The sequence below is a fragment of the Lampetra fluviatilis genome, chromosome 2 (genome assembly GCF_964198595.1).
Source record: "Lampetra fluviatilis chromosome 2, kcLamFluv1.1, whole genome shotgun sequence".
Classification (NCBI taxonomy): domain Eukaryota; kingdom Metazoa; phylum Chordata; class Hyperoartia; order Petromyzontiformes; family Petromyzontidae; genus Lampetra; species Lampetra fluviatilis.
The window spans coordinates 11,411,980-11,439,796 of NC_136276.1; the positions used below are offsets into that span (position 1 = coordinate 11,411,980).

Here is a 27,817-nt window from a genome sequence, read left to right on the forward strand (position 1 = left end):
CAATACAATGATTACTACTTTGCAGGAAGTCAACACTGGTTCACTTATAAAGATACTGGCCCCAAACAATAGGAATGTGGAATTAATACCGTTGGCTCAGGACCACCAATGGTGATGAAAATAAAGCAGTGCTTTGTTTTTTTTGTGAGGAGTGAGATGCAACAAATGTAACAAAAAAAAGATACTGTTGAGTTACCCAACATTGAGAAACACCCATATCGGAGATATTAAGCCTAATCAGAGACCCGGAAGGTCAGCGGAAGCCCTTTCTGCGGCTTAATAACGCGAGCGCACGGTGCTGGGCATTCCTAATGCGGGACGGCATGAGCACGCTCGAAGGCAGCGCGGCTGTAAAGAGGCGTGCGCTCTCCATGCCCGGACCGAGGGCGAGATATGGACCGACAAAAAAAGATGTTCCCTGTCACCTCCGGTTTGTCACTTCATCTGGGCGAGAAGCGCACAGGTTTTTGAAGCGTGCCGCTACCCGCGAGTTATAATCAAGTGCCAAAAATGTTTGTTTTTTTCGTTAGCCCGTGTTGGAAATTGTATATTGTCCTTCCAGCAAATGAACAATGAAATGTCAAACACTCCAATTGCATAAACCTGCTTCTTCCTTTTTACAACTAGGGACGAGCTACAATCATGAAAACAACCATTCATCCAAAGAGGGATATAGTCCCTAAAAGTTCAAACATCCAAGCCATTTTTTTTTACCTCATTAATGGCTGCATGGCGAAGAAATCTATCGCAGCTCGTCTCCAAGAGGTCCACCTTGGTGCAGTGGCTCTTGGTCACGTGTGACAAATCCATCGGTTTGAGGGCAGACAGCTCCTGCGCAGTGACACCTAACATTTGACAGCAGATAAACACGACCGTTAACAAAGGAGATGGTACAGTAAAAAATACATCTCAAAACAGATGTGATTTTGGATTCTGACACTGCATAAAATGTATTGTACCCGTAGTAACACACTGCATTTGACAGCCTTTCATCAACCAACACTCAACTTTATTTACCAGCCAGCCACATGATAAAAAGACTTCATCAAGCAGCTTGGGGAACGGCCCAATTAAAAGTTCTAAGGCGTTAATTAGTGTGGCGTGTATTGATAATGATGTTGCAATTACCTATGAGCACCGAGAACATGAAGCCAAGATAGGCCGTGTCGGGAAATGGGGCCTCTTCGGAGTATTCCCTTGTTCCTAGACAAGCCCTGCAAGTTAAGGCCGATGGTCAGACACAATATCAACATTGTTTATGCCACTGCTTAAATACAATCATTAAAAGGTTTACGACAATTATTTTTAACATTTTTTTTCCTTTCATGTTTTCCGTGCAGAAACATGTGCCGGAAAAAAACGCAGGTGTGCTCACACGCGGCCCCACGGAGGCTCACCTTTATAACCACATTTAATTGTCTACGCAAGAAAAAAACTGAAATTGTACACACGTGTGAAACTTAGCAATTAACGCACTGAAAAATAGAGCCCCTCACACTTCCCCTGCAGTTTGAAAACACGAGGGGGGGTACATATCAAAGGCAGGAACAAACAGCGTTTGATACGACTTTGAAGCGCCTGAAAAACTCGATCTGTGCCGAGCGAGGCTTGGCTTGGGTTTATTTGGGGGAGGTGGGAGGGAGTCCTCTTGGAGCCTACGAACCAAACCGCAGCCGCATCTCATGGGCGCTAAACACCACAAGGCCACACGCACGCACAACACGCAAGCGGCAAACAGCTCACAGCAGGTAGTGCTTCAAAGGGAATTGGCCAGTTGTGATGCATCCCTTAAATGGCCCACCGATCTCGCACAAAGTGGCTAATCATTCGTCTATTTTTTTTCAGTTTTAATCGTCACATTCCCCCCCCCCCTACCAAGTCAAAATGTGCAAACGTGTGGCAAAATAAGGGAAAATGTAAAATCTCAATTACTGTATACAGCCCACAAATTCCTAACAGATGTATCGATCTTTGCACAATAAAACAATGACTTTCCAGAATCTTTCAAAGGGAAATCATCTAAATCCAGCCTGGCGAGGTAACTCGCCAAAAACCCCCACGACCGACTTAGGTTGACGGGGATGTCATCCAGCGGTGGATTTGATAAACGATCATTGTAAATTATTGTTGTTTGAGATGAGATAGAAGTAGCTTATCGCTTGTAAAGCGCTCAGAGATGCCTCGCTATAAAGGGCACTCCATCAGAAACAAATCATTGCCATTATTATTTCTTCGACGATTACAGTACCTTAAAAAGGTGCATTTTCAGATAGCATGTGTTGCTATGTTCAGCTTCCCTTCTCCAGTCACTCTTTGAGTATGAATGAAAACATCAAAGTCAGTAGTAATCTTAAGCAGTCCATCAAAGTTCAATGAATGTTTTACGATGAACATTTAATGGACACAAAAAAAATGATTTCTCCCCATATTATTTTAACAGTTGGGGGGGGGGGGGGTACTAACCGGGACAGATAAAAGGCTTGGAAACTGTGCCAATGCAAACAATTTAAGAATTATTGCACAATTTTATCTTCTCACACCTGGTTTTGCAATGTAAAAAATGGTAAAAAGAGTACAAATTACATTTTTTTAAGTCGTTTAAAGCAGCTCTATCTCGGTAAACTCGGCACCGATTCCCCGCAACCTTTACTCCCCCACACCCATGGCATCACTTTCCACACCACTACACATGTTCAACTACAAGGGGGAAAAATTGCTAAAATTAGCAGCGGTGAGCTTGAAAAACCTGCAGCACATTAAGCGCGAGCTTGGAAGTGGCTCAGATGCGGCAAGCTACACTTGTTAACAGTGACGAGAAGGAATTCAAAGGCCTAGTGTCCCGCAGGATTGCACACCCGGCACCAGTGCCCATCACAGAGGTCGCAACCGGGTACCCGATACCCGTTCCCTACCCGATACCCGGCTACTCGTGCCCGGCCGAGTACGGGTACCCGTTTGCGACCCTGGTGCGGCCGGGTACGGGTACGCCGTGAGTCACAGGTGAGTAACTGTTTGTCACTCATTTCCCAACGTCTTGTCTCTTCTCACAATTCAAGTTCCTAGAATCAACCCACCCGCGCCTGCAACATGGCTTCATCCCAGAGGTCGCAATCAGGTACCCGATACCCGTACCCTACCCGTACCCGGCCGGGTATGGGTACGGGTACCCATTTGCGACCCTGGTGCGGCCGGGTACGGGTACGGGTAGACCGTGAGTCACTGGTGAGTAACTGTTTGTCACTCATTTCCCAACGTCTTGTCTCTTCTCACAATTCAAGTTCCTAGAATCAACCCACCCGCGCCTGCAACAGAGGTCGCAACCGGGTACCCGATACCCGTACCCGGCCGGGTACGGGTAGGGTACGGGTACCCGTTTGCGACCCTGGTGCGGCCGGGTACGGGTACGGGTAAGGAATCAAAACCCGTTTGCGACCTCTGGCCCATCCACAATCAGAGCAGTCCCCTTTTTCTGCGGGCTAAACCGGCGTTTACGGCCTCGTTACGTTTCAAGGTCCACACCCCTTTTCTGTCGCCCGTTACAAATTATCGATGCGCTTCGCTTTGAAAGGCCGACAACATTTAACGGACATTTGTTAATTCCTAAATAAAAACATGCCGTGTTAATCACCATGGCAGAAATTACGTTTAAACAATTAATTTGCGACCGGGCACATGGTGCAGTGTATTGTCTTGTGTATCACAGGCGCAGTCTTCATTTAATTTGAGTGCACATGTTAAGTTTCTCCGCTTGAACTAACATATAATTTTAAGATGTTAACTCTGATGCCCACACTCCAGCACCTGGGTAAAATATTTCACCTTGAATGACAACTACATGCTAGGAACAGGATTCATTTCATTATTTTAGGTTTGTTTGGAAATCCAGGTTGTTTTCAAAGCATCATCCTACCGATGGATTTTCAGAATATTTCATGCAAAAAAATCACCTTAACATTTTAAGTACACAAGAGTTGTTATCAAGTGTTCACAATTCCGGGAAGAAGAAAACAGGACCAATCTAATGTGATAGTATAAATGTGGGAATACAAAACTGACAGATATAGAGAATTAAAAATCAATACTTTGTGACCAAACTGCTCATTCTGGACAAACCTTGTATTAGCTACACACGTACAGCAAATCATGTTCCACAGAGAAGTAACTTTTACATGAACTATGAACAACTGGCCTACCCCGCAGCTGCACAAACGCGACAACTACAGGATGTGTTCATTTCGGAGGCAGTCATGCAGCAAGGCTGCAGTAGAATCTGTCTGGTCTCTGCTATTGCAGGGCCAAGGCACACGTGTCAGGCTTAACACTTTTCCAGTTGGGATATCTCATACAACTGTACCCCGCCAGGCAGCCAGCAGTGCCTACATATTGATGCTTGTGGCAATGATTAAACTAAACAACATGCGTTTGGGTACGCAGATGTGCTGAAAACACGTAGGCGACAGTCATCAGTATCTGTTTCAATGGCGAAATGCGACGGCCTGCTTGGCTTAGTAAAAGGTGTCCTGAGATGTCACCACGTTCTGCGCAGACGTTCGTGACAGAGAACGAGAAGCTCGCAACGGGGAAACAGTTAAAGCCATGTGATGGGAAACAGCTTTCCGTCAGGATTGACATCCCTTGCGTCCTTCCATCACGGCCGAAGACTTGCACGGCCCCGGGCGCGACTTGTCATGTCACGTCCACGTCGCCCTTGCACTGTTTGTCCACCCAACCACCGTCCAGCCACCCCGATCGCGTCGCCCCCACCGTCACACCAATGCCCGCCCCACCACGGATTCCCATCTCCAGGCCTGCGGGGGGCCTGGTGTCACACGTCGCTCGGCTAACGGAAATCGTGGCCCCAAGTCAGGCCCAGGAAAAATGGCACGTCGTCCGGGATTATGGCTGGCCTGGGATGATCGCATCGAGTCCCGGCCCCATTGCGTTCGGACCACCGGTTCCGCCCCCCCCCCCCTTCACCCCCCTGGCCCCACTGCTATCCGCTACATCAATCTCACGCATCTGCACGACACCCAACTCAAACCAATATTTTCGTGTGCATGAACTCTCCTCCCCAAGTCTGTAAGTTGAACACAGCTTCAGAACAAATAGAAGGCTCGCCGCCATGCTTATGTTGATAATAATATGACTGAATTATTATTTGGTTCTTTCGGTTAAGTCACGTCTAAAGATAAAATAATAAATTAAATTAAATAATAGAATACGACGTTTCGATTGCAACACAAGCAATCATCATCAGGTATAATGAAATAGCGACATAAAATCTAACAAGAAAACTATAGACAGACATTAGCAGACAGATATCACCAAGATACATAGAGAGAGCAACACAGGTAACAGAGAGAGGTGATCGTCTCTGTGGGGTGGCCTTAAATAGACAGAGGAGGGCGGACGCAGAGAGAGGGAGGGGGCTTAGAGAAAAAATTAGCATATCAATGAGTGGACAACAAAACGTGGTGCTGCAAGTGCGATGACACGGCAAGCAAGCCTGAAAATCAGAAGGACACACTAAAATTAAATAACCTAGTAAAATATCGAAATGTAATGTAATACAACACAGAGGGTCGGTCAACACACAATTAACGCATAGCCTGGTTGAGTACGTATTTCAAAGATTGCTAAGTTAGAATTTAAGTGTGAACATTCCAAAGAGAGGACACATGCTAATATGTCTGTCTATACTTTTCTGGTTAGATTTTATGTCGCTATTTCATTATACCTGATGATGATTGCTTGTGTTGCAATCGAAACGTCGTATTCTATTATTTAATTTAATGTATTATTTTATCTTTAGACGTGACTTAACCGAAAGAACCAAATAATAATTCCTGCAGTCACGAAAGTTCTAAAATTAAGAATATGACTGAATTTTTTCAACAAGTTATTTTTTTTCCCCATTACAAAGAAAATGTGCAATGCGTCCGGTGCAGAAAGCTGTTTTGTGGAGTTTAATAAACACAAGTCAAGGTTAAGAGGTGCCAGTAACTTGTTTGAATTTTCATAAAAACCAGGCAGGCAACAAACGCATGCAAACATGTAAAGTCTATTCCAGAAATAATGGCGAACATGAAACGTCAGCTCGTTTGGCCTTTTTAGAAGAGGAAACGTGAAGCTACTTGAATTTTCATTCCAGACATGGTATTTGTAAATCTTAAAAATGTAACATTCACAACTTCGTTACTCTCAGTTAAATTGAAAAACAAGAATATTGTGAAAATAACAACTTTTTTTTTAAACAAAATAACTTTTTATATTTAATTACATGTAAATACATTACTCCTTTCCTTTGAAAGCCATGCTAACATAATTTTAGTAAGTGCGTAGATTTGTTTAAATATAAGTAACAAAATCGAATGAGGAAACAAAATACACGTTGCTTAAATATATTAAAAATGGGAAAATGTTATTTTTCTTACAAGAGCAAAAAGTTGCATTGCATATCCGCACTATACCATAATGTGTGTATTAATACAATTAAATATTTTACAGTTCTCTGCAAAGCCACTGCTGAATGAACACCTCACCCCCCCCCCCCCCCCTTGCCATGTCGGTCGTGAGAATTGTATGGCCATACTTCACCACACTGATCAATGCCAGCTGGTGGCCCAGGACCCGGTCAGAAATCACTCGCTACTAATTTCTAGGTGTGCTCAGGAACCCAACTGGGGTTGCTGTGTTTCATTGCACACTCGATAACGTATTGTTGTATATTGTATCTATGAAGATATACATATAGAACATGTCTTCGTAGATAAACTTTTATAGAGGCAGCTGTGACTACTGCATTCTAACATCTTTCCATCATCATACATTTAATCCATTCAACCTGCATGCAATCCAGTCTGTGCACTGGCCACATTTAGGGTTACATTAAATCTAAATCAGTGCATTTCATCCAGCCAAAGGGCATCTGCAAAATGCTTTTCACAAGTGACTTTCAAAGCAAGAAGCCATGGTAACATAAGTACAAGATGTTGACCGTAATTTACATTCTCAAAATTAACAGCACAACCTCAATAAAAGCACGTCCTCTAATACACAAGCATCTTTTTTTTCGAAACACAGCGAGTAAAGCATGTCGTGATGTATTCATTAATCGAGTGTTGTTATGTTGATTCTTAAGACTCGCGGATTGCGTGCGTAAGGATCGGGTGATTTTCGACGCATGTCAATTAATTGAAAAAAATATGCAAACATTACATTCAGGATCAATGAGCGACTGAAGCTGTTCCAAACGAGATGGGCAAAAACGAGAAGCAAAAAAGCGAAATGGGGCAAAAAAAAAAAAGAGACGGGAAAATCCGTTCTGGAATCGCATCGCGGCCTACCATCACAAAAATGTATTGAATCACCACGGGGATGGTGGGATGTCAGGAGGGGAGTGGTCACTGCAGCGGGGGGGGGGGGGGAGATGAATAATTACACCCCTGGCAGTGAGCGAGGGCTCCCATGAGCGTGTCTGGGAGGCCACAGGTCCCAGGCAGAGTCGCGGGGGCCGCAACGGGCCCCGTGTAGCACCCCGCCACCAGCCTTGGCCACCACCTCACTCGCGAGGGCCACATTACTTATTAACGCGCCTAACTTATTCATGCGCTTATTTGCGTATTCATTTATTTCTGACGAATCGATGCCTATTAATGCCCTCTTATTTTAAATGCATTTATTTTGGTGCCCCGCGGTGAGGACAGGTACACGGGCAACAGGCTCAAGACGCCGAGGAACCTGTCGTCGTCAAGCCCCGGCGACGTAGCTGCCTGGCGACCGCAGTTTATTTTTTAAAAATCACTCAGGACCAGTCCGGTGAAGTATGATCAAACAACCATAAACCAACACGGCATAGGGAGAGGGGCTTCACCTTCCACTGGATTGACAAAAGCCTGTAAACTATTACAATAATGACCATTGTGTGCAAACCCTAGAGGGGTGGTTTAATTCAATCGTATATTATTTTGCTCGCATCCAATACGCACATCCAATAGCATTTTTCAGAATCTATGTTTTTAAATTCATGTACCTTGTATATTATGGGTCACATGATCTCTGCTGGCACTAGAGGCCGCTACGTTCACCACGATACAAAATAAAGGGGGAGCACAAACTCTTACAAGCTCAGTGCTTACCACAACATGTGTGTGTGGATAAAATGTCACCGTAACCTGAGATTCATTTTATAATCTCTGTTTTGTAGATGGTACTCAAATAGTATCTGCTATTGAATACACATGGAGTTGGTGGCCATGGTTGTGTTCTTCACAGTCCTCCACAGATCAGGCTCGTCAACAAGCCGACCACGAGCGTGCTTCCCAATCAGACGGTACGAGGCAACATTTGCCTCTCATTGAACATCTGCGTCGATGACAACAAACATGCCTCGGGGAGGTCTTCATCCAATTGACAAAAAAAAAGTGAACATTACATATATTTAGTCATAACGGCAAACACCGTAGCGGTATGAGTAATAAATATAAAAGAAAGCCACGACGTTTCGATCACAACACAAGCGGTCGTCAGATCGCTTCTGACGATCGCTTGTGTTGTGATCGAAACGTCGTGGGTTTTTTTTTACAAAAAGAACCAAGAATAAGTCTACATTATAGACTGCCAGTACACTCACTCAGGTTAATAACCAGGCTACAGTCTACATTATAGACTGACAGTACACTCACTCCGATTAAGAACCAGGCTACAGTCTACATTATAGACTGCCAGTACACTCACCAAGGTGAAGAACCAGGCTACAGCCAACATTATAGACTGCTAGTACTCAAACTTAATAACCAGGCTACAGTCTACATTCGTGTTTTTTAGTTTTTTATTTTTATTTTATTTTCATTATTTTTATTCACTTTATTTTTCTATCTCCGTGACTTTACCGAAAGACCCAAAGCATATGAATTCCTGCAGTCACGAAAGTTTCAAGTCAAAATTTATTGTAACTTGTACAAATTTTATATGATGGAAATATCTAATGTATTCGAATAGAAAAAAAAAATACAAATAAGATGAAATAAAGGAGAAACAATATCACTAAGATGTTAAAAACAGGACGAAAAAATCCATTCTGGAATCAAATCATGACCTCCAAAAGAGAAATTTTATCGGATCACTGAGAGGGGCGTTATTAATGAAATGCCTTTAAATATATATAATGTTCTGCACAGTCCTGAACCCAGAGCTTTTCCAAGCTCCGATGGCTTCCCATCATTGCCGGCTCAGAGCCTGTGACTTCCTCACCCTAACAGAAATAAAATTTGTCTTGAACTGCAGCACAAATAATCTAAATGATCCTATTCACCTTGCCACATCGCATGCAAGCACCGGAAAAGGCTCTCTTGGAAAACACACAACACGTGTTGGAAATTTGTACAACTGGTAACACACGACTCAAAAGTAAAATTCCTCCGTGTGCTGGCACACTGTGAAACGCAACAGCAATAAGGGAGTGCTGTAAAAATGAATCTTTCCACTTCGTTAAAATACACACAGGTAAATATATAGCAATGTGTTTAAGCACACATCCATGCACACAGGGTCAGCAAACACAAACCCAACATAAGAAAACATACCCTGCAAACAGACACTGCCAAAAGCACACACCACACAACCTCACCGAGCAGTCGTGTGGTTTATTGATGCAACAACACCCTCTTCTGTCGTCTTTTGGGAACACACACGACCAATGGCAATCAAGAGGCCAAGACGTGGACTGCAAATTCTATTTAACCTTCTCTCACTGCGCACTGTGGCCAATGCCACCGCACTCTGTATTGGCCAACATTCAAGATGAAATGCCATTTATTCAGGATCCACCACAAGGCCTTGTTAACCCTTTCCCCATTCCGAAACGTCTGCAAGTTGCAGGGTGGGTTTCGGTCCCCGCTAAATCTCGGAATGCACAAGCGGTTAGGCATAGCGCTGTTGTTTTTAAAGACATTGTACTCACCGCAGAAAACTGTAGCGACATGACCGCAACTCTTTAATCGCTGGTGCCAAAATGTGCCACATCCTCCCCCGCATGGCCTTGTGGGAGCCTTGGTACGTCTTCCGACCTGAAGACGTACCAATAAAGTTATTTTATTTCAGTTTTTCTTCCGATTCCGTTCCGATGACAGAATCGGAAGAATAATTGATGACGCACACATACATACGTCATCAGAACAGGAAAGGGTTAAAACGAACGGCCAAGAATAAAGACACGGACAAGGGGGCCATGACACCCACCCCCCCACTCCGGACTACGACAATCGCAGGTGACAACACAAACTAGCTAAGCAGCTACGGCGCTCGCGCTTCGCCCACCCCCACCTGTGATGCATCATCCTGATGACGGTCTTGGCCATTTCCGCAGGGAAGCGCGCGTCAAGGCAGAAGTGGGCCAGGTGGGGTGGCAGGCCCTCGGGGAAGACCGGCAGGTGGTAGAGCAGCTGCAGGAGGTGCCTCTGCGTGGCGGCGTCTGCCACCAGGCTGCCCAATACCCCATCTGTCGGGTCTGCAGGAGGGCAGCGTAACCAATCCGGCACTGTTACTATACCACGGCAGCGGCTGGGTGGCCCCACTGTTCTGTTGCAGCGCTCTCAGGATTGTCCGTGTGTTTTTCCACCCTTTTATTAAAATGTAATTTAAATGAAAAATAAATTCGAAGCGAAGTTTCCGTGCCATTCTGACTGAACTATACGATAACAGTCTACACAGGAGAAAGATGGAAAAAAGATGATTGATAATTGATGGGACGACGATGGATGATGGATAATTTATGATGGTTGATTGATGGATGATGATGAAATAAAGGGAAAAGAGAAAACTAAGCGGGCACGTGAACAACAAAGTCGCAATCACAAAAATCCCGGCAATTGTCTGATGAACCAGAACCTGCAACTAATCAACTGTCATTGCCAACCGCTTCACCCAGTTCACCCTTCTCTATTTGAAGAAGTTAATGAACAGATCTCACACCTTTGTGAACTTTTGCAACTCCTCTCTAAAGAATACTTTGCAGTTATTCCAGAGCAGTTTCCCCAATCACCTGCAACAGTGTAAGACTTAGTAAGTCTTTAATTAAGGCTGTTTATGATGGTTTAAATTTTTGGACTAGTTAAATTTACAGTGTTATAATAAATAATGTGCAACACAACTCATGTATTCCATTGTTTTTTTTTAAATAGTGTTATTATAAGGATTTATGAACCATGCTTCAACAATAGACCGAGCAGATTTCTCTCCAAAAATACAAATCAACCACGCACATTAAGGCACAAGCATAATATCATATGATCATTTATGAGATGAAGAGATATGCCCTGTTCATTTGTAACTATATTTGAAACACTGTATTGTACTATTGTCATCATCAGCTATGATCTATCCACTGCTGGATGTAGGGCTCCCCACAGTGTTTCCATTCCTCATGGTCCTGCGATGCTTCTGCATTTCAGCTGAATTTATTACTCCATCTCCGTGGTGATCGTCCTTCGAGGCAAGCAACCTCCTTTGGTCGCAATTCAGTCACCGGTCTCATCCATAGCCGATCATCCCTTTGAGTAATGTGTCTCTGCCCAAATCCACTTAATTTTCTCAAAAGTCAATGGAATGTCTCATTTGCATTTGACCTCTTTCTGTCTCTCAGTGCAGTTCCAATCAGTGCATATTAACCTCCCATGACATATGGATCGGAAATACGCACATTGACAAAAAATGTTTAACAAAAGTGTAACATTATGCAAAGCAGCATCGTGTAATTGTACTAATCTCCCATAATTCTGTCCCCTGAATAATAGTGACCGAAGAAAACATTCCTGAAGAAACAAATGCAAACATGAATTAAAACTATCGATTTGCCATGCACGCTGATGCAGTATGTGACAGGCATTTCCACCGAGAATAAACACAAAACAATCAACAACACGAGCCAACTCGGGGGGTGGGGAGGGGTTGCAGATTAGGATTCACACAATCCGCAACGATGCTGCTGCTGCTGCCCTCTCGAACTCGGGTGAACGTACCGTAGATGTGGCACGCGTGGGTGGACAGGCTGGCCAGGAGGTTGGGGTTGGCGTGGGCAGCAGCTGAGCGGATGACCTCCACGAGCTCAGCTGAGAACGCGGGGCAGCGAGCACCCAACTGAATAAGCTGCGGCGGCAGCGTCATGAGCCAGCGGGACAGCACCTTGCTCCTGAAATTAACCGCCGGTGGCCGGGCCACAAATTCGAAGTGATGCATTCTCTATCTTAAGAGTAGAAAAATCCAACAATTGACACACGTGTTTACATCAGCTGAGATGTATAAACATATAACATGCACAAATGCTTTTAAATAAAAAGGAACACTGGTACAACAGTGTCTCTCGCTTGCCATCTCTACAGTTCTCATTCTCACCAAATACGGCAACCCCAGCTTGACGAGGGCATAGGAAACTACAGTAAAAATACAGCAACATAAGTACTGACAAACATAGGACACCTTAAGAGACTCTTCTGAAGAAATTGTCTCATTTATAGTCAGTTTCTGCTCACGCGCACACGCGCGCGCGCGCACATAAACGCAGGACCGCAGCAGCTGTTTTTGTTGTGACCCCCTCGCAGCCACGAGATGCATTTAACACCGAACTCTCTCCCCCCCTCTATGGGAGACCCTCGCCGTCCTTCACAAAATACCTGCGCACGTGGACCGAGGTTTCTCCCTCGTCCACGTAGAGGCTGCGAAAGAAGCGCAGCAGGCGCAGGCGGTTGGCCACGGTGACGCTGCGCTGCTGGTACTCGGCAAACACGGCGCGCAGCAATTCCTCCACACGGGCTGCGGGGGCACACGCGCCGGCAGGTGCGTGCAGAATCACTGTCTGCATCTAGAACCGATCGCCAAATGCCCCGGAAACGCCTCTGCTTCCTCCAGCCCAGGGACACGTATTAATTTAAGATAATGTCAAGAAACACAAGCAATAATTTACATGATTTTTGACCTAACGAGCACCGACTCGCGCTCGTATTAGAGAAAGCACAACCCCAATTGTTTACGTTGATTGAAAGTGACTGCTTACGCCGGTGAATTCCTCCAAATATTTTCTGAAAACAGTCTTATTTTTCCAAGTAACAACCGCTAAATTGCCATGGCATTATCAGTAGCAAGGAAACGTTTACATTTTCATAGGGTCGCAAAGTACTCAGGTCGAAAAATGTTGTGCAAAGCTGATGATCGGTTTTAGCTCCGCTCTTCAAACAGAATGCCTCCACTATCAGTCAGGTTATTGTGCTCGAGTATTAAACATTTTATGGGTGCTTCGCTTTCTAATAATGTTAATTAATTGCATTTTAGGCAATTAGTAAAAAACTTAAAAAATATTTACAAGTTCAACAACCTGCACAGCCATCATTCTAAAAGAGTCCGTAAAGTTGTACAAGTTTACCCTTTGAAGCTGTAAATTTTAACAGTTATTCCTGCATGCAACCAAGCAAACCAGTTTCTCTTCAGTTAAATTTAAATTCTGACCCCAGTGGAAATGCCATCTCTCCAGCGAAAGCCTATTTAACCAGCCACGGGACTTGTCGACTTTACAGTCATGCTGTAATATATTCTTATGTTAAAGCATGTGACCTGTGCTGCGAACTTCCTGTTATAAAATGCTCAAAATTGCCTCGGAGTTCAAGCGATGCCCATCAAGGAATATCCACAGTCACTAATTCACCTTTGCACAAGACAATAAAAACTCTGCTCTCCCGGACATTACATTCCACAAGGTGTTTTTGTCTCAAGGTGTTGTGTGTTAAAAGACGGCTGAATTACTGGAGACAGCAACTCGACACACACAATGGCTTCCAGTAGAACGGTGCAGCAACATGAACAATATTTAGCCAATGTTAAAAGTGTTGGAGTGGATATTCATGATAGTGGTGGTGGGGGCAGCACAAGAACACCCTACTGTATTGACAGTGCTAAATGGTAAAACAAATTTCCAATATTAAAAGCATAAATATAAGTAGAACTTCTTTCTGTAGCTCCACATGTAAGTAACTTGCCGTTTGCCCATCCAAGGACGGGTGTATTGCAGTAAATCTGAAACTTGCAAGCGAAAAGCAGACCGCGACGTGATGTTCATTGCATCAATCATTCAAAGGTTATAATCCCTTGTACATCATGACGTCCTTTTTACGTCTATGTCTCAATAGCGTTACGGAGATGGCGTGACGCGAGGGTTCTGCCTTTGTAGTGAGGGTTGTAAGTTGACGCCGAGGAGGGGGGAGGAGGCGCCTCGCCCCCCCCCCCCATGTGGAGTGACGTCACCCGCTAATTATTATTAATGGAGTTGTTGGTGCTGCCCTACCTGCCCCGACTGCTCCTGGGGCTTTTATTGTTGGTGCTGGGCCCCAGATTCTCCTTCCCAGGCTGTGCTGCATTGTTCCTCCCTCTCTCTCTCTCTGTGCCTACCATGATTTGCTCCAACAAACGTCCGGAATTTAGATGCCATATAAATTCACAGTTGTTATTTAGGATCATATATATTCACACTACACAATAATAACAGTATTCCTTCCAAAATACCGATAGACATAAACAAACACTGGATTTTACGGAGCTGTTCATCACGTTATTTGCGCCAATGGGTCGCAATGCATACGTAAAATATTCCATTGCATTACTAAGTGCCATGAACAAAAGTTACCAGGCACAATAACTGTATGCAGGACTGCATTAGACTTTTTTTGTGTAGAGCCATCTCTATTATGCAAAAATGTATGAAAAAAACCCACTAATATGGTGAACCCCCCATTCTATGTCATGACAGAATCACAGATTAGGACTGGAAAATTCCATCCCTAGAGGCACAAAAGGCACAACGAAGAACGGCAAACTTAGGCACCTCACAGACACATCACCTGCGCCACAGATTATCATCCTTTTAACTTGCATTTGCATAACAAGAGTTAAACTTGCTTTGCGCGTTAATAAAATATGACCACCAGTCTTGGAAGCCTTTGTGTTGGTGGCAGCAGCAGTACTATGGAACCATTGTTTTCTCCATCTGGCAAGCGAGTTATAAAGGCAAGGAAATGCATTTTTTACTTGCGATTAAGTGCTGATTACTGCCCGTCAATTATGTCTCGATATTTTTATCCCACACTCCAAAGCTACATGGGCAACAATTAAAGCAGCTTTGTGTGTCGCGAAATAATAATAAAAAAACGACTTTGTGTCATTATAAAAAATCCATGTGAAATGAATGCAAATGAACAAAAATGCAGACAAAGATAATGAAAGCTGAGCATAAATCTTCATTGATAACACAATTCTTAGAATTTAAGGTGTAGGAGGCAAAAACACAAACTATTGTGCAATAAAACACACCTCTGGATTTCAAGTAAGCCACGAGCAGTCAGACATACGGCACAAATGAAAAACCAATGCTCCAATGCACTTAAACCGGAGCAGAATTACAACGGCAATACTCAAATATCCCCCATGTAGCCTTCAACTGACTGTTGGGGTAAGTGCTGGTTGGCACCACTTAAAGGCAACATGGTGCTCGGGGAACTGGTGTAGCCAGCACCGCACCTGGTGGCCATATTTTTCTCCTCATTGCTGACCAATACACACCACACCAGGTCCTCATTTAAGGCCGAGTCAACCTAGGCGAGGCCCAGGACTAGCTCATACATTCGCCACTAATTTTAGTAGTGGACGAAAATCACTCTGTCTGCCAGGCTCGTAGTGCAGTGTGATAAACCCCTACGATCCTGCGTGCATGCGCGCACACACGCTTTACAGCCACCCACTGTACACGCACCCTGCACAGTCTCCCATCCGCTCTCGCCAGCCCGGGTAAAATGCACACAGCTCACCCGTACCCTGAGTGTGCAGAGTGGCCAGGAGCGTACGGACCACAGCCAGCACCGTGCCGAGGCGAGTGGTGGGCAGGCGGCTGCCCCCGGAAAGCAGCCCTGCCACGTAGTGCTCCACGGGCTCCAGGGCATCCGGCTGGGCGGCACGACGCCCTGCCGGTACCGTCGCCGGAGCTCCCCACCCCCCGGGCCCGCAGCCGTGCTCTGCCACGGAGGCCAGCAGCTCGGCCAGGTTGAGGTTCAGACCCAGGACAGTGTCTTGCGTTACGTCGGTTCTGACATTCACATCGCAGGGTGGCCGCGCACAGCCAGTGTGTGACATGTGCCAGAAACACACACAACGGTTTAAGAGTTTGATGGGATACTTACAATAAAGCTTCATGTAGATCTGGAAATGGAAGGGGTTACTGCAAGGGTTTTCCGGGTTGTGCTGTATAGCTCTCCAATGCATTTAGAAAAAGTGCTTGAAGTTCCCAGTACATGGAGCAAAAAGTGGCACATTCAGCTCAACTACACATGGTACGTCCCGAAAACACATTGCTAAGCTATGGAAATGTTTGCGATTTTTTTTCCTCTTGCAACCGTCTTTAATATTGTTATAATATTTGGTTTAAACATGTGATAGAATACGGGTGAAGATTTAAAAAAAACACTATAGAGTTAAAATATCCACAAACCTGCAATAACACGTAGCGCAGTTTTGCCTCACAGCAGTTTTGCATTGAGATGCATTTTGTTTTTACAGCTCACATTTGCCCCCTGGTGGCCAATACGCCTTAAAGCATGCCCCACTGGTCAATGTCTTGCCATCCCCACTTAAAATAAAGTCAATCCCAGCCTGTCCACATGTCAACCCTTCAACATGTTTTACTGGTTAATGCCAAGGGTAACCTACACCTAAGAGTATCGTGCACCCAAGTGTCTATTGCCGTGTTCACTGCAAAATGGAAATTACGGAAGTCAGACCGTGCTGGCCGGACTTAACATAATTTTAAACATACCCTTTTTTCGCTCCTTTTTGCTTGGATTTTCTTGCCCCATTCTCACACATGGAGTACGGAAAATTCTTCAAAAAGTGCGATTTGAAATCGGTGAAATATGTGTCCCGGAAAAATGTTCCCTGGAAACGAAAAATGTCAAAAATGTCAACCAATTAAATATAAGACTCGCACACAACACCTGCAGTACCAACCAAAAACCAAGAATAAAAAAACAATACATTTCTTGGATCGATGCCACAAATGTTAACAACGTGCTCAGAAAAAAAAACATTCTTGAAAACCGACATGAGCGTGGGCCTCACCAGGGTGCGACCGTGCCGGATCACCAGCCTCCAAAGCAGGAGCATCGTGTTGGCTACCTGCACCATGACGGCCAGACCCTCACTCCCTGGGATGGGCACGTCTCCCTCCTCCGTGGCCAGAGCCGCCTCCACCCAGCACTCCAGCAGAAGTGGCACTAGGGTGTGCACGAAAGTGCGGACGCCCTCCGGATGGGACAGGTCGTTGCCAACCACCATTTCGCTCGAGTTTGCCATGCTGACTGGACTGAGAAAAAAATCATGCATTTTACGGAGTGCCTCTTTGGTTAAGTGTTAAATAGAAGAAGTATAGAATTAGTTTTACGTGAAAAAAACTGTCACCAAACACAATTTACTTGTCCGCTGTTCAAAAAGCCACGAGTTTAAAAATCAGTTGGGAGTAAGTCAGGTCAAAGTAATTTCCTGCTCAAATGAGCTTTGCCCGGCCAATGATCTCCCAGTGATATGTAAATCAAATATAATTTTGTCAGACATCAACAGTTGTTGTCCTATAAAAAGTCTGGCCCCCTCTAAAGGATTGTGGAATTTACACCACTGGCTGAGGGCCATCAACAAAACTCATCACTGTTCTATGCTCATTTGAGCGGGGAGAAGCGTTAAAATTATAGCCGGGCTAAACCAGTTGGAACAGAAAAGTCTCCCTTCTATTCCACCATGTGCGGCTGGATGGAAGGTTATGGATGAGGTTTTGTGACATTCTAAAATGTCGGCGCAGCCACCAATTATAAAGCGGCCCGAGTATTCGATCACGTAAAAAGTAGTTAATTAAAATATTTAAGTCAAATGTCTAATCGTACCAGCTCCAGTTAAATGCTCACCATAGACGAAACGTCGTGGCCAGCATGGGCCGTAGTCCGGAGTGTTCAAACACCTCGACGCCCCTCTGACAGCTCGGCCAGTCCACGTGCAATGCCTCCGCAGGGCGCACCTCTCCCTCCCCGTCCACATCCGTCTCTCGAAGCACAGCGCCCAGGAAGCGGGAGAGGCGCGCCAGCACGCGCAGCCGCCATTGCTGGGACGTGAGCTGCCCACTGGGGTTCACGAGGAGGCGCCGAGGCGCTTTATCTCCCTTGACCTGACCACAGCGAACAAAACAGGCAAAAGCGCCGCGTGGGTGAAGACGCACACCTGCAATAGTGTGTTTTAGAGACGAGTTGCTACATCGAGCAACGATTATGACACGAGGCAACCATTCGCATGCCTCCAGTGAATTCTATAAAGCACAACAGCAGTACAGGTTTCTGGACTGCGCATTTTGAATACCATCTCACTATGTGCAAAAATACTCAACGGACCAGAACGTTCTTAATAACAACTTGAGACTCACGCGAGGGGTTTCATTTGTTAAATAAAGACTGTTACTGCTGTAAATAAACAAGTATCGATTTAAACATTGATGAAATTAATTGGCCAAATATCCCAACAGAATCAGCAAGGCTTTCCTGGGTAGAGGACATTATTTATTATCGGTAAGACTGCTGGCGTTACAATGCCGATTTTGCAATCTATATATATAAAATCGCAAATCTGTCTGTCTGTCTGTGTCTGTCTGTCTGTGTGTCGCCGGACCATACGCAGTTTCATTGGACGACCGGCGCGGAACACGGTGGTTGCCCCTGGCAACGGGTAGCGACGCATTCGCTGCGGGGTGGACGCCATTTTTAATTCCCGTTAAAAATATGCGCACGCATTAACACGCGACTCTGAGGTAAATTCATCAAAGTTTCACGTCCTCTTCAATCCCCCCCCACCCCAATGTGTGCAATTACTATTATAGGGTCGGTAGATAATACAATTATAGCGATTAGACAGTATTATTGTAGCGCGGGGGGGGGGGTAACGGCCCCAGTACCCAGCCTCAGCTGGGTGGGCAATCTAGGCGAGGCCGGAGGCTCTGCACGGCACTAGGCCTCGACACCCCACCCGTGTCAAGCGACGACTTTGTGGTATAAACTCGATATACCCAGCGTTGCCCGGGGGGAAAATACATTTAAAATCTTCTGAAAACTTTCAAACATTACATACAAATGAAAATACAACTGTGTAATTACTTTTAAACCCGACGCGCCAAGAATCGATTCTTTAAATGTTGACTGTACAAATAGTCATTAAGCTGGGTGAGCGTACTGGCAGTCTATAATGTAGACTGTAGCCTGGTTATTAAGCTGGGTGGGTGTACTGGCAGTCTATAATGTAGACTGTAGCCTGGTTATTAAGTAAAGTGAGTCAATTTGTAACACGTAGGCTTTCGCGACCATTATTCATAAACAACGTTATTGGGTTTAGATCGCCTTATTTATTAATGTGTTGTAACCCTCCACCACCCGACACGGCCAATCAGTAAAAAAGTGTCACGTTGATAAAAGACTAATAGTTCACTGCTTTAGCCCACCGGTGTGTTTAAGCGTGAAACCACAACAATTACCATTTCAGAGTACGACGTTTCGCTGATGCTGGATGCAATTACCAGCGAAACGTCGTACTCAAAAATTGTCTGTCCGTCTGTGTAGGCTCGCTTGCGAGGGATTTGCCGGGAGGCACGTCCCGTGCCCCGCGATGGGAATAGGCATGTCAGTTTTTTTATCCGTCACCTTTAAAGTGGTTTAATGATCGATTTAGTGTTATTTATTTCTTCTGTGTATATATGTAAGGTTATTATAAATATATTTTTCACCCGGGCAACGCCGGGTACTTCTGCTAGTAACAATATAAAAGTAGAGGTTAAATGGTACCAACAGGGCACCGTTTGTTAGAAACACATTTCTCACTTCCACTAAAAAACACCCCAGGGCACAATAAGCTATATCATCATTATCATTTATTATTTATACCGCACTTCCAAGGCAGTAATTCTCGAGGTGCCAGAACAAAGGGAAATGTCAGATAAATACTCGGTTTAAGGAAATCGTTGCAAATCAATATTGACGCCCAAAAAGAATACACTATAGACAATATACAGTACACAACGTCCAAAAAAAATGTAGAACAGCTGGACTGTGCTTGAGACTCCTGTATATATTCATACACAATTTTAAATGAGAAGTCTTTAAATCAGCACTTAAATAGAAAATGTTGAGTGCAAGTTGGTCCACAACTTTGTTATCAAGGGTAACAAAACCTGGCCCCCACTCACCTGCGAGCCTCCCCGTGAGATGAGCTGGACGAACAGGCCCAGCAGTCGCAGGCCACTGGCGGTGCGCACAAGCAGCTGGGGGAAAGTCTCGAGAATCGCGTCGAGTGCCTGCAGCGCGTCGAGCTGCACACCCTCGCTCAGGTGCGTCATGGCGGACGCCAGGTGAGCGCTCAGCGTTGGCACGAACGGCGAGAGTCGGGCGGCATCCACGCGGGGGTAGAGCGAGCGCAGCACGGCCACCACGCCCTGCCTCACCAAGGCCTCTCGGTCAGTGAGCAGCGGTGTCACCTGATCCACCAAGGACGAAAGATGCTGGGGGACCAGCTCGGGGTGAGCCTCCAGCAGCTCCTTGAGTCCCCCCAGGGCACCTTGCCGTACGGTCGTGCCGTAGTGGCGCAGCTGCGTCAAAAGGGTCTGTGTGCGACAACAGACGATGACACACGTCACGTGTTGCTACTTACGACGCACGCTGACACCGGAGTTCACAAAATTAGTACTTTTTGGGAAACCAGCAATGGCTGTCCACTCTCTAGTTAGTATAATCCTCATAGCTGCCCTTGAAAGATGCATTCAATCTTTTGTATTATTCATGTAGTCCCATCCAACCGCTCTTTTTGTACCACTGCTCAGTTTCCTTCCTCTTCCATTTTCCCTTGCAGAATCATCTTTGAATGTCAAGCATGTGCAGAGTTATTTTCATCAGAATTAAGACACTATCTGGTCCCCATCAGATTAATACGAATGTATTTGCATCTCTAGCTTAGAACCTTCAATGGAGACGAGTAGTGTGATGCTCGTTTGAGCATTTTTCAATACATTGTGACTTGTTTCCTGCGGTTAAGTTGCAATGTCACGAAACATTCATTCACACCCACCAAAGCAGCTAAATAATAATAGACAACTTATTGCGCACAAAAGTCAGGAGCAAATTTAACAGCGTACGCTCCACTTTGTATGCATGTACGTTGAACTTATTTCGCGACGTACGTAGCCGACAGTGCTAATCAGAGGTGCATTAGTCGTTGCGAATACGTTTTATACATCTAGAAAAACAAATAAATGTTAACACTTACATCAATGCTAAGCTTGCGCTTGGTGGTGGGCTGCGAGCCGGTGGCCTTGAGCTGTTCTGGGACGGTAATGGCGCGAGTCTTAAAGTTCGTGTTGGTCTCATTGTCAGCCCTGGGCTTCTTCTTCCCAACCTTGAGCTTCACTTTCTGGAAGTCGGTATCCCGCTGACGTTTCTTCGTCATTTTCTGTAGATTTCTCAATGCCTTAAAACGGCAGTCATCAAGCACATTGGAACATCGCAAATGTTAGGTCTCAACTTTCTTACATTGCAGTTACAGGAACTGGTCATCAAGTCCATGAAGCACAGTCTACACGCCACGCTCTCTATGGCTTAGAAACAAACACTATATGGTGTTAACAATATAAATTCACGCTTGTATGTGTCTGGATATTGAAGCAACATGCACCCCTATCACTTTCAGTCCGCACAAAGCAATTTTACAATGCAGTTTTTAAAGCACAATATCGTTTATTGGTAGAGTTCACTGTGCAGGTATATTATGGTAGTGTATGTTGTTTAAAATTGTGAATCAAGTGATACTTGTATTCATGCACATTTGTATCTGTATATAGTATACAACGGTATGTTTCATTACATCACCGAGTAATGTATAATACTATAAGGTAGTACACGCCACGAGTGAGTAGTTGGTTGTGCTAGCTACATTCAGCCCTTCTAAGCACGTGACATTTCACTGGCTCAGGGCTGCCAATGGAGATCAGCAGGACATTCCTGGGTGATTATAGTCGGTATACGCGTTATGGGCAACAGAGGGTGGTGCAGCAAAATTCAGTTCTGTGCTTTTCGAAAACACTATAAACTGTTTTATTTTACCAGGTAAGGCGCACTGAACTATATTGCTCTTTTTCAGAAGCGACCTGGCTACAAATGATAAGCTCAACTTATCACGTGGACACTTATATCGACCAAATACTCTGAACGCGTGTTTATAAATGCGGAGGGGAAAAAAGCGGAAGCCCCAGAGAAAAATCCACGCGACCTCCGGGAGAACATATACATGCGTCAGGGTCGGGATCGAACCCACGACCTCCTGCACACCGGGCGAGGTAGTCAACATCTCGCCAGCGCAGCGTGGTGGATAGATCCTCATGATCGCCGATAATATTCCTTCGGGCCATGTACTCGGTTCTCGGCAATGTTTGTTTGTCCTTTGTTGTGTTGCTGCTGCTGCTGCGTTCACGCACCACGGATCTGCCTTGCAAAACAGTCGGGCAACTGGCTGAACGGGATCATCCGATTCACAATATTTCAAGAGCCGCAATGCATGTTGTGAATTCGGGACAGTGGTACTTAATAACGTCACGAAACAGTCCGTAATGAGCCGCAGGTTGCCGAACCCTGTACATGGTAAACTGGACCTCCATGGTAAACTGGACTGGACTCCCATGGTAAACTGGACTTCCACGGTCAGGGGTCGGCAACCAAAACAACAAGATGAGACATTTATTTATTAATTTAAAGAGCCACACTGTAGTCCTCAAAGAGCCGCACGTTGCCAACACCTGGTGTAACAAATCAAACAAACTCAAAACGCATCCACCATGGGAAAGACAAATGGGGGGAGGAGGGTGTACATAAATATTGAGTTGCCACACTCACCCCGCGTCCGCGCTGCAAAAAAAATATCCCTCCTGGGCCTCAACAAGACCGTGACGTTGTCATACTCAGCGCGGCGGCGATATCCAGTCCTGCCGTTGCTGATAACGATGTGTAATTCTGCTGCTGCTGGCGGTGTAAATGACGAAGAACCCGCGGTGAAGACGTCCAACACGCAGGCGCGCACGTGGCTCCCGGTAGTGTGCGGAAGCACGTGGCGGGCTGGCGACGATGACGTCACCACGTGGGGGCGGAGTCCCAGCGCGGCCGTCGCGCCGGGATGACATCACGGGAAGGGCGCCTCCCCCTACGTGACGTTTTACAATCGTCACGCCCTCGTTAATAATCATGAGGGGTGACGTCACTCCACATGGAGCACACCCCTCCCCCCTCATTAATAATCATGAGCGGGTGACGTCACTCCACATGGAGCACCCCTCCTCCCTCATTAATAATCATGAGCGGGTGACGTCACTCCACATGGAGCACCCCTCCCCCCTCATTAATAATCATGAGCGGGTGACGTCACTCCACATGGAGCACCCCTCCCCCCTCATTAATAATCATGAGCGGGTGACGTCACTCCACATGGAGCACCCCTCCCCCCTCATTAATAATCATGACTTGGTGACGTCACTCCACATGGAGCACGCCCCCCTCATTAATAATCATGACTTGGTGACGTTACTCCATATGGAGCACACCCCCCTCATTAATAATCATGACTGGGTGACGTCACTCCACATGGAGCACACACCCCTCATTAATAATCATGACTTGGTGACGTCACTCCACATGGAGCACCCCTCCCCCCTCATTAATAATCATGAGCGGGTGACGTCACTCCACATGGAGCACCCCTCCCCCCTCATTAATAATCATAAGCGGGTGACGTATAATAGAAGCGTACTTGACAACCTTGCCGATTTAAGTGACAGAATGCAGATCTTTCGTCTAATTTATCGCATACCGATTTTAATAGCCAAAAATGCATCAATGTTTGGTTGCTTTTTATTTTACTAAGCGGTATGATTAAATGTAATAGTTGGTACGGGTAAAAATGTTTTATAAACAGGCAGCTTAAATCGATAGGATTGGCAAGTATGTAGAAGGGATATCCCACTGAATGTCCACTGTGACAACACACCCCATAAAGATGAAATTTCCATGTGTGGCGATCATTTTTACTGCAACCATTTCAAGTCGCGTAAAAACGTGGACATCCCATGCTCCCACTGCAGACAGTCTATTGATCGTTCACAATTGTATTCGCCAGATGTGTACTCGTTTCACTGCTTCTACTGTGATGATGATGATGGTAATATACAGTTTTGGGCTCAAATCTAGCCAGAGCTGTCGAGGGCTGAGCTCCAGAAGATATTCCTGCCCCGCCCTACTGTCAGGGGTGAGGGCAGTGGAAAATATTTCATGGAAAATTAAGCCTTGATGATAAAATGTTGTGTTTCTAAAGTCGATTATTTAACACTGTATTTAGGCGTAGTGCATTGTTCAGGCAAGTGAAAAGCACACACAAACACCCACACGACCAGAAATGCATGTACGATTCATCCTATGGCTCTACTCAACTATAATGAGCACATGTCAAAGTTCCAAGCGATTACTCTGATCTGCCGCGTGCAGTTGGAAGATGTGAACGAGGCTTCCAAGAGAAGTGGGACGGAGTTGCAAAGCATCAATAATGAAATCACTGAGTGTAAACGACTCATCCACTGCATCAGAGCTGAGATTGAAGCTTTGAAGAAACAGGTGCTCTCTGTCTCTCAGATTAGACCATTGATTTTCAGTAGACCTGTCTCCTTTGTTGTACTTGGCTGTCAAGTTAAAAATAATGATGTCAATACTTTATATTATTCACCGTGGTATATATGTAGTTACTGGTGGCCAGTGTAGCTGTTGGAAACGTTTCAGCAGTTGATATCAATGACATGTAAATGTGTCTTCAATGTTAATTTCCCAAGGTTTGTTTTTAAATCTCTGCTAGCGCCCTTAAGTTTTACCTTTCTACCCTCACCAATCACCTCGAATGTACATGTACAGCCTGTTTGTCAATCCATTGCTGAGTGAGGGCCTCCGCACAATTGCAGTGGTGAGATGTTAACTCGCTCGCCTGGTACGCAGGACGTCGTGGGTTCGATCCGGACCCTGACGCCTGCTGTATATTTGAAGTTTGCATGTTATCTTTCTCTCCCCTTGGTCGCGTGGATTTTTCTCTAGGTCCTCCGCGTTTTCCCTTCACATTTAGAAACAAGCGTTTAGAGTATTTGGCTGCTATAAATGTCCACGTGAGAAGCCACTTCGCTGGGCTATCATTTATCACCAGGTCGCTTCTGAAAAAGAGCTATAAAGCGTATTGGGCTTTACCTGCTAAAGTATTAATTTTTAAATTTGTTTAGGCAGTGAGGGTTACTTGACCATAGTTCACTACGACGGTGACTACATGTTGAAGGTGAGGGAGTACAAAACAACAAAGTGCATGTAAATGTAAAAAAATTAACCCGTAAAAACAAAGTTTTTCACTATAAATCCTTTATATGCGTGGCGGCTAAAGTCCTCTCGTTCTCTGGCTTGAGATGGCTGCCACCTATGGGTCAGATGATTGCCTGCCACCATTAAGCAATTGGTAATTAAATATAAAAAAAATCCTAAAAGTGTAACATTTTGGAGAAAAAAAATTCACGAAAATTAATTGTCACGCACAACGAGTCTGTGTGCAAAATGTCAGCTCGATTGGATCACGGGGAGTGGGTTAAAAACGACCGAAAGATTTGCACGGTCGTCAGCGCGCAAGCAAGCAAGTGAACTTAATATAAAGGATTTAAAAAGCCCTCTGCGTTGGTGCAGCGAGCACAGCTGGAGACGGAGGTGCGTGATGTGGAGGAGCGTGGGGAGCTGTCCCTGAAGGAGGCCGTGGCCAGCCTGGAGGCCGAGCTACTGAAGGCCAAGCAGGAGATGACACAGCATGCGCACGAGTACCGGGAGCTCATGAACATCAAGCTGGCTCTGGACGTGGAGATCGCCACCTACCATAAGCTGCTGGAGGGCGAGGAGGTCAGGTGAGGAAGGACGAGGTACATACGGCGGTACCATCATTGCTTTGTTTCCTTTCCAGCTCAATTGTTTTTTTTGTTCTCCGAGAAATGTATCCGGGTGCAGTGGTTAGTCACCCTGCGATCTGAACCCACATACTTGAGTTTTATACGTGGGGCACGGGTGAGTGGCGAATGATATCTGAACTGGCCCTGGGCACCTGTACTTGCACAGGGATGACTGGGCAAAAAGAGTTCCAGACTTCAGAGGCATCAAATGAAAATAAGAGACCTCCCACTGCTGCATTCTGAGCGAAAGTTGTACGGTGTAACGTTACATGATATTGCGTACATTACAATCTCCTACACAGCTGAAATAAGTGACACGACAGAAGCAGTTTATAAAAAGCAATTTCCATAATTACAGTGTAGAGATGGTTTGCCGTCATAAGCAATGAATCATGCACACAATACTCTACTTAGATTATTTGTTCACAGGCTCGCATCATGTCACACCGCTCAAAGTCTCAGGTGCTACGGTCAAAACCAAGGCAATTTCCGCAAGACGTGTGTGTGTGACAGGACAGAACGGTTTCAAGAAGACCTGGTGATATAAAGTATCAACGCTAGTAGCCGGCTTGTAAGCTGCACGGAGTGCAGCCTTCCTGGAGCCACGAGTACATCATCTGTTGCGGAGCTTCCACAAGACTCGTGGTCTCGTCTGCACAATTCGTCTCGGCGTCCAGATGTTATGCTTTCTTTCAAGCTATCCTGGAAATTGCAGTGGCATGTGTTAAGCACCAAAGATAATCAAGAACCACAGCATTTTTTTCCAGCAGTGACAACACACGGCATACGGGCTTAATTGCAAAAAATAATACAATCCGTGGTTACGTTGTAACAGCAGACTTCACCCATGTGCTATGAGTAATGGTTTCATTTTGAGAGGGTTTGAAATCTTTCCAACCAGATCTGCCAATGTCATTTTCAGACAGTTCAAAAAAAGCAACACACTTTCAAACGGTGCAACAGTTTTTTCTGAAATTGTACAAACATTTCACAGCTGTATTAACGCAACGAATATCCAAAACTTTATAAAAATGTGCATCGCGTTCTCCTTTCTTTGTTGTCACGCTTGAGTAAAGACTTTCTGAGCACTGCAGCACATTTTGCGACTTGTATTTGTGATCGTTTCGTATCACGAATTATTACACATCTATGTGAAACACACAGTCCTCCGTAATACTTCATTGAACAACTTCTCTGTTGCAAAACTAGGGGAAAAACATGCTCGATTGGTTCTGAGCAACTCAGGTGTTCGGGAGATAACCCAGATCACATACGCCATTAGGAGCTGGACAATAATCCAACTACTGCAATACATTTCACAAGTGTATCTCATATATATTCTAGATTTTAAGTTTTCGTGACCGCAAGGATCCATACTCTTTGGTTTATTCGGTAAAGTCACGTAGGTGAAAACAAAATAAAATTAAAAATAAAATAAATGTATTTTATAAAATTTAGTTGTTTTATTTTTATATTATTATCGTAATGGTTTGCTATGATCTATCCACAGCCTTCCCAAGGCATCGCCATATCTCAGGAAATCGTGATGAAGCAATCCACCTAGTTCCGACTTACAACACATGCTTTTTTCACAATATGTAACCCGTACATTGGCAGACATTGTTTGTAAATCCACTACGGGATAAAGGCACCCTACTCTGTGCCGGCCAAATGTGGTTATTTGTCCAAACCTCATCACGCTGCAGGTCGGCA

General features: G+C 45.1%; 1 protein-coding gene across 1 annotated transcript in view; it reads right to left on the minus strand.

Moving 5' to 3' along the window:
- TEX10 (testis expressed 10) overlaps positions 1 to 23,199 on the minus strand; it is a 46,993-nt gene extending 23,794 nt beyond the window's left edge. Inside the window, exons 1-12 of the mRNA XM_078869179.1 lie at positions 22,992 to 23,199; positions 21,373 to 21,573; positions 20,300 to 20,713; positions 17,985 to 18,241; positions 17,149 to 17,392; positions 16,847 to 16,965; positions 15,852 to 16,120; positions 12,669 to 12,807; positions 12,018 to 12,187; positions 10,324 to 10,507; positions 1,129 to 1,214; positions 715 to 845 (exon numbers count right to left, since the gene is read on the minus strand). Of these exons, the coding sequence (XP_078725305.1) occupies positions 715 to 845; positions 1,129 to 1,214; positions 10,324 to 10,507; positions 12,018 to 12,187; positions 12,669 to 12,807; positions 15,852 to 16,120; positions 16,847 to 16,965; positions 17,149 to 17,392; positions 17,985 to 18,241; positions 20,300 to 20,713; positions 21,373 to 21,552 (2,193 nt within the window). The 5' untranslated portion in view covers positions 21,553 to 21,573; positions 22,992 to 23,199. The remainder of the gene's footprint in view (positions 1 to 714; positions 846 to 1,128; positions 1,215 to 10,323; positions 10,508 to 12,017; positions 12,188 to 12,668; positions 12,808 to 15,851; positions 16,121 to 16,846; positions 16,966 to 17,148; positions 17,393 to 17,984; positions 18,242 to 20,299; positions 20,714 to 21,372; positions 21,574 to 22,991) is intronic.
- Between the last annotated feature and the right edge of the window lie 4,618 nt (positions 23,200 to 27,817).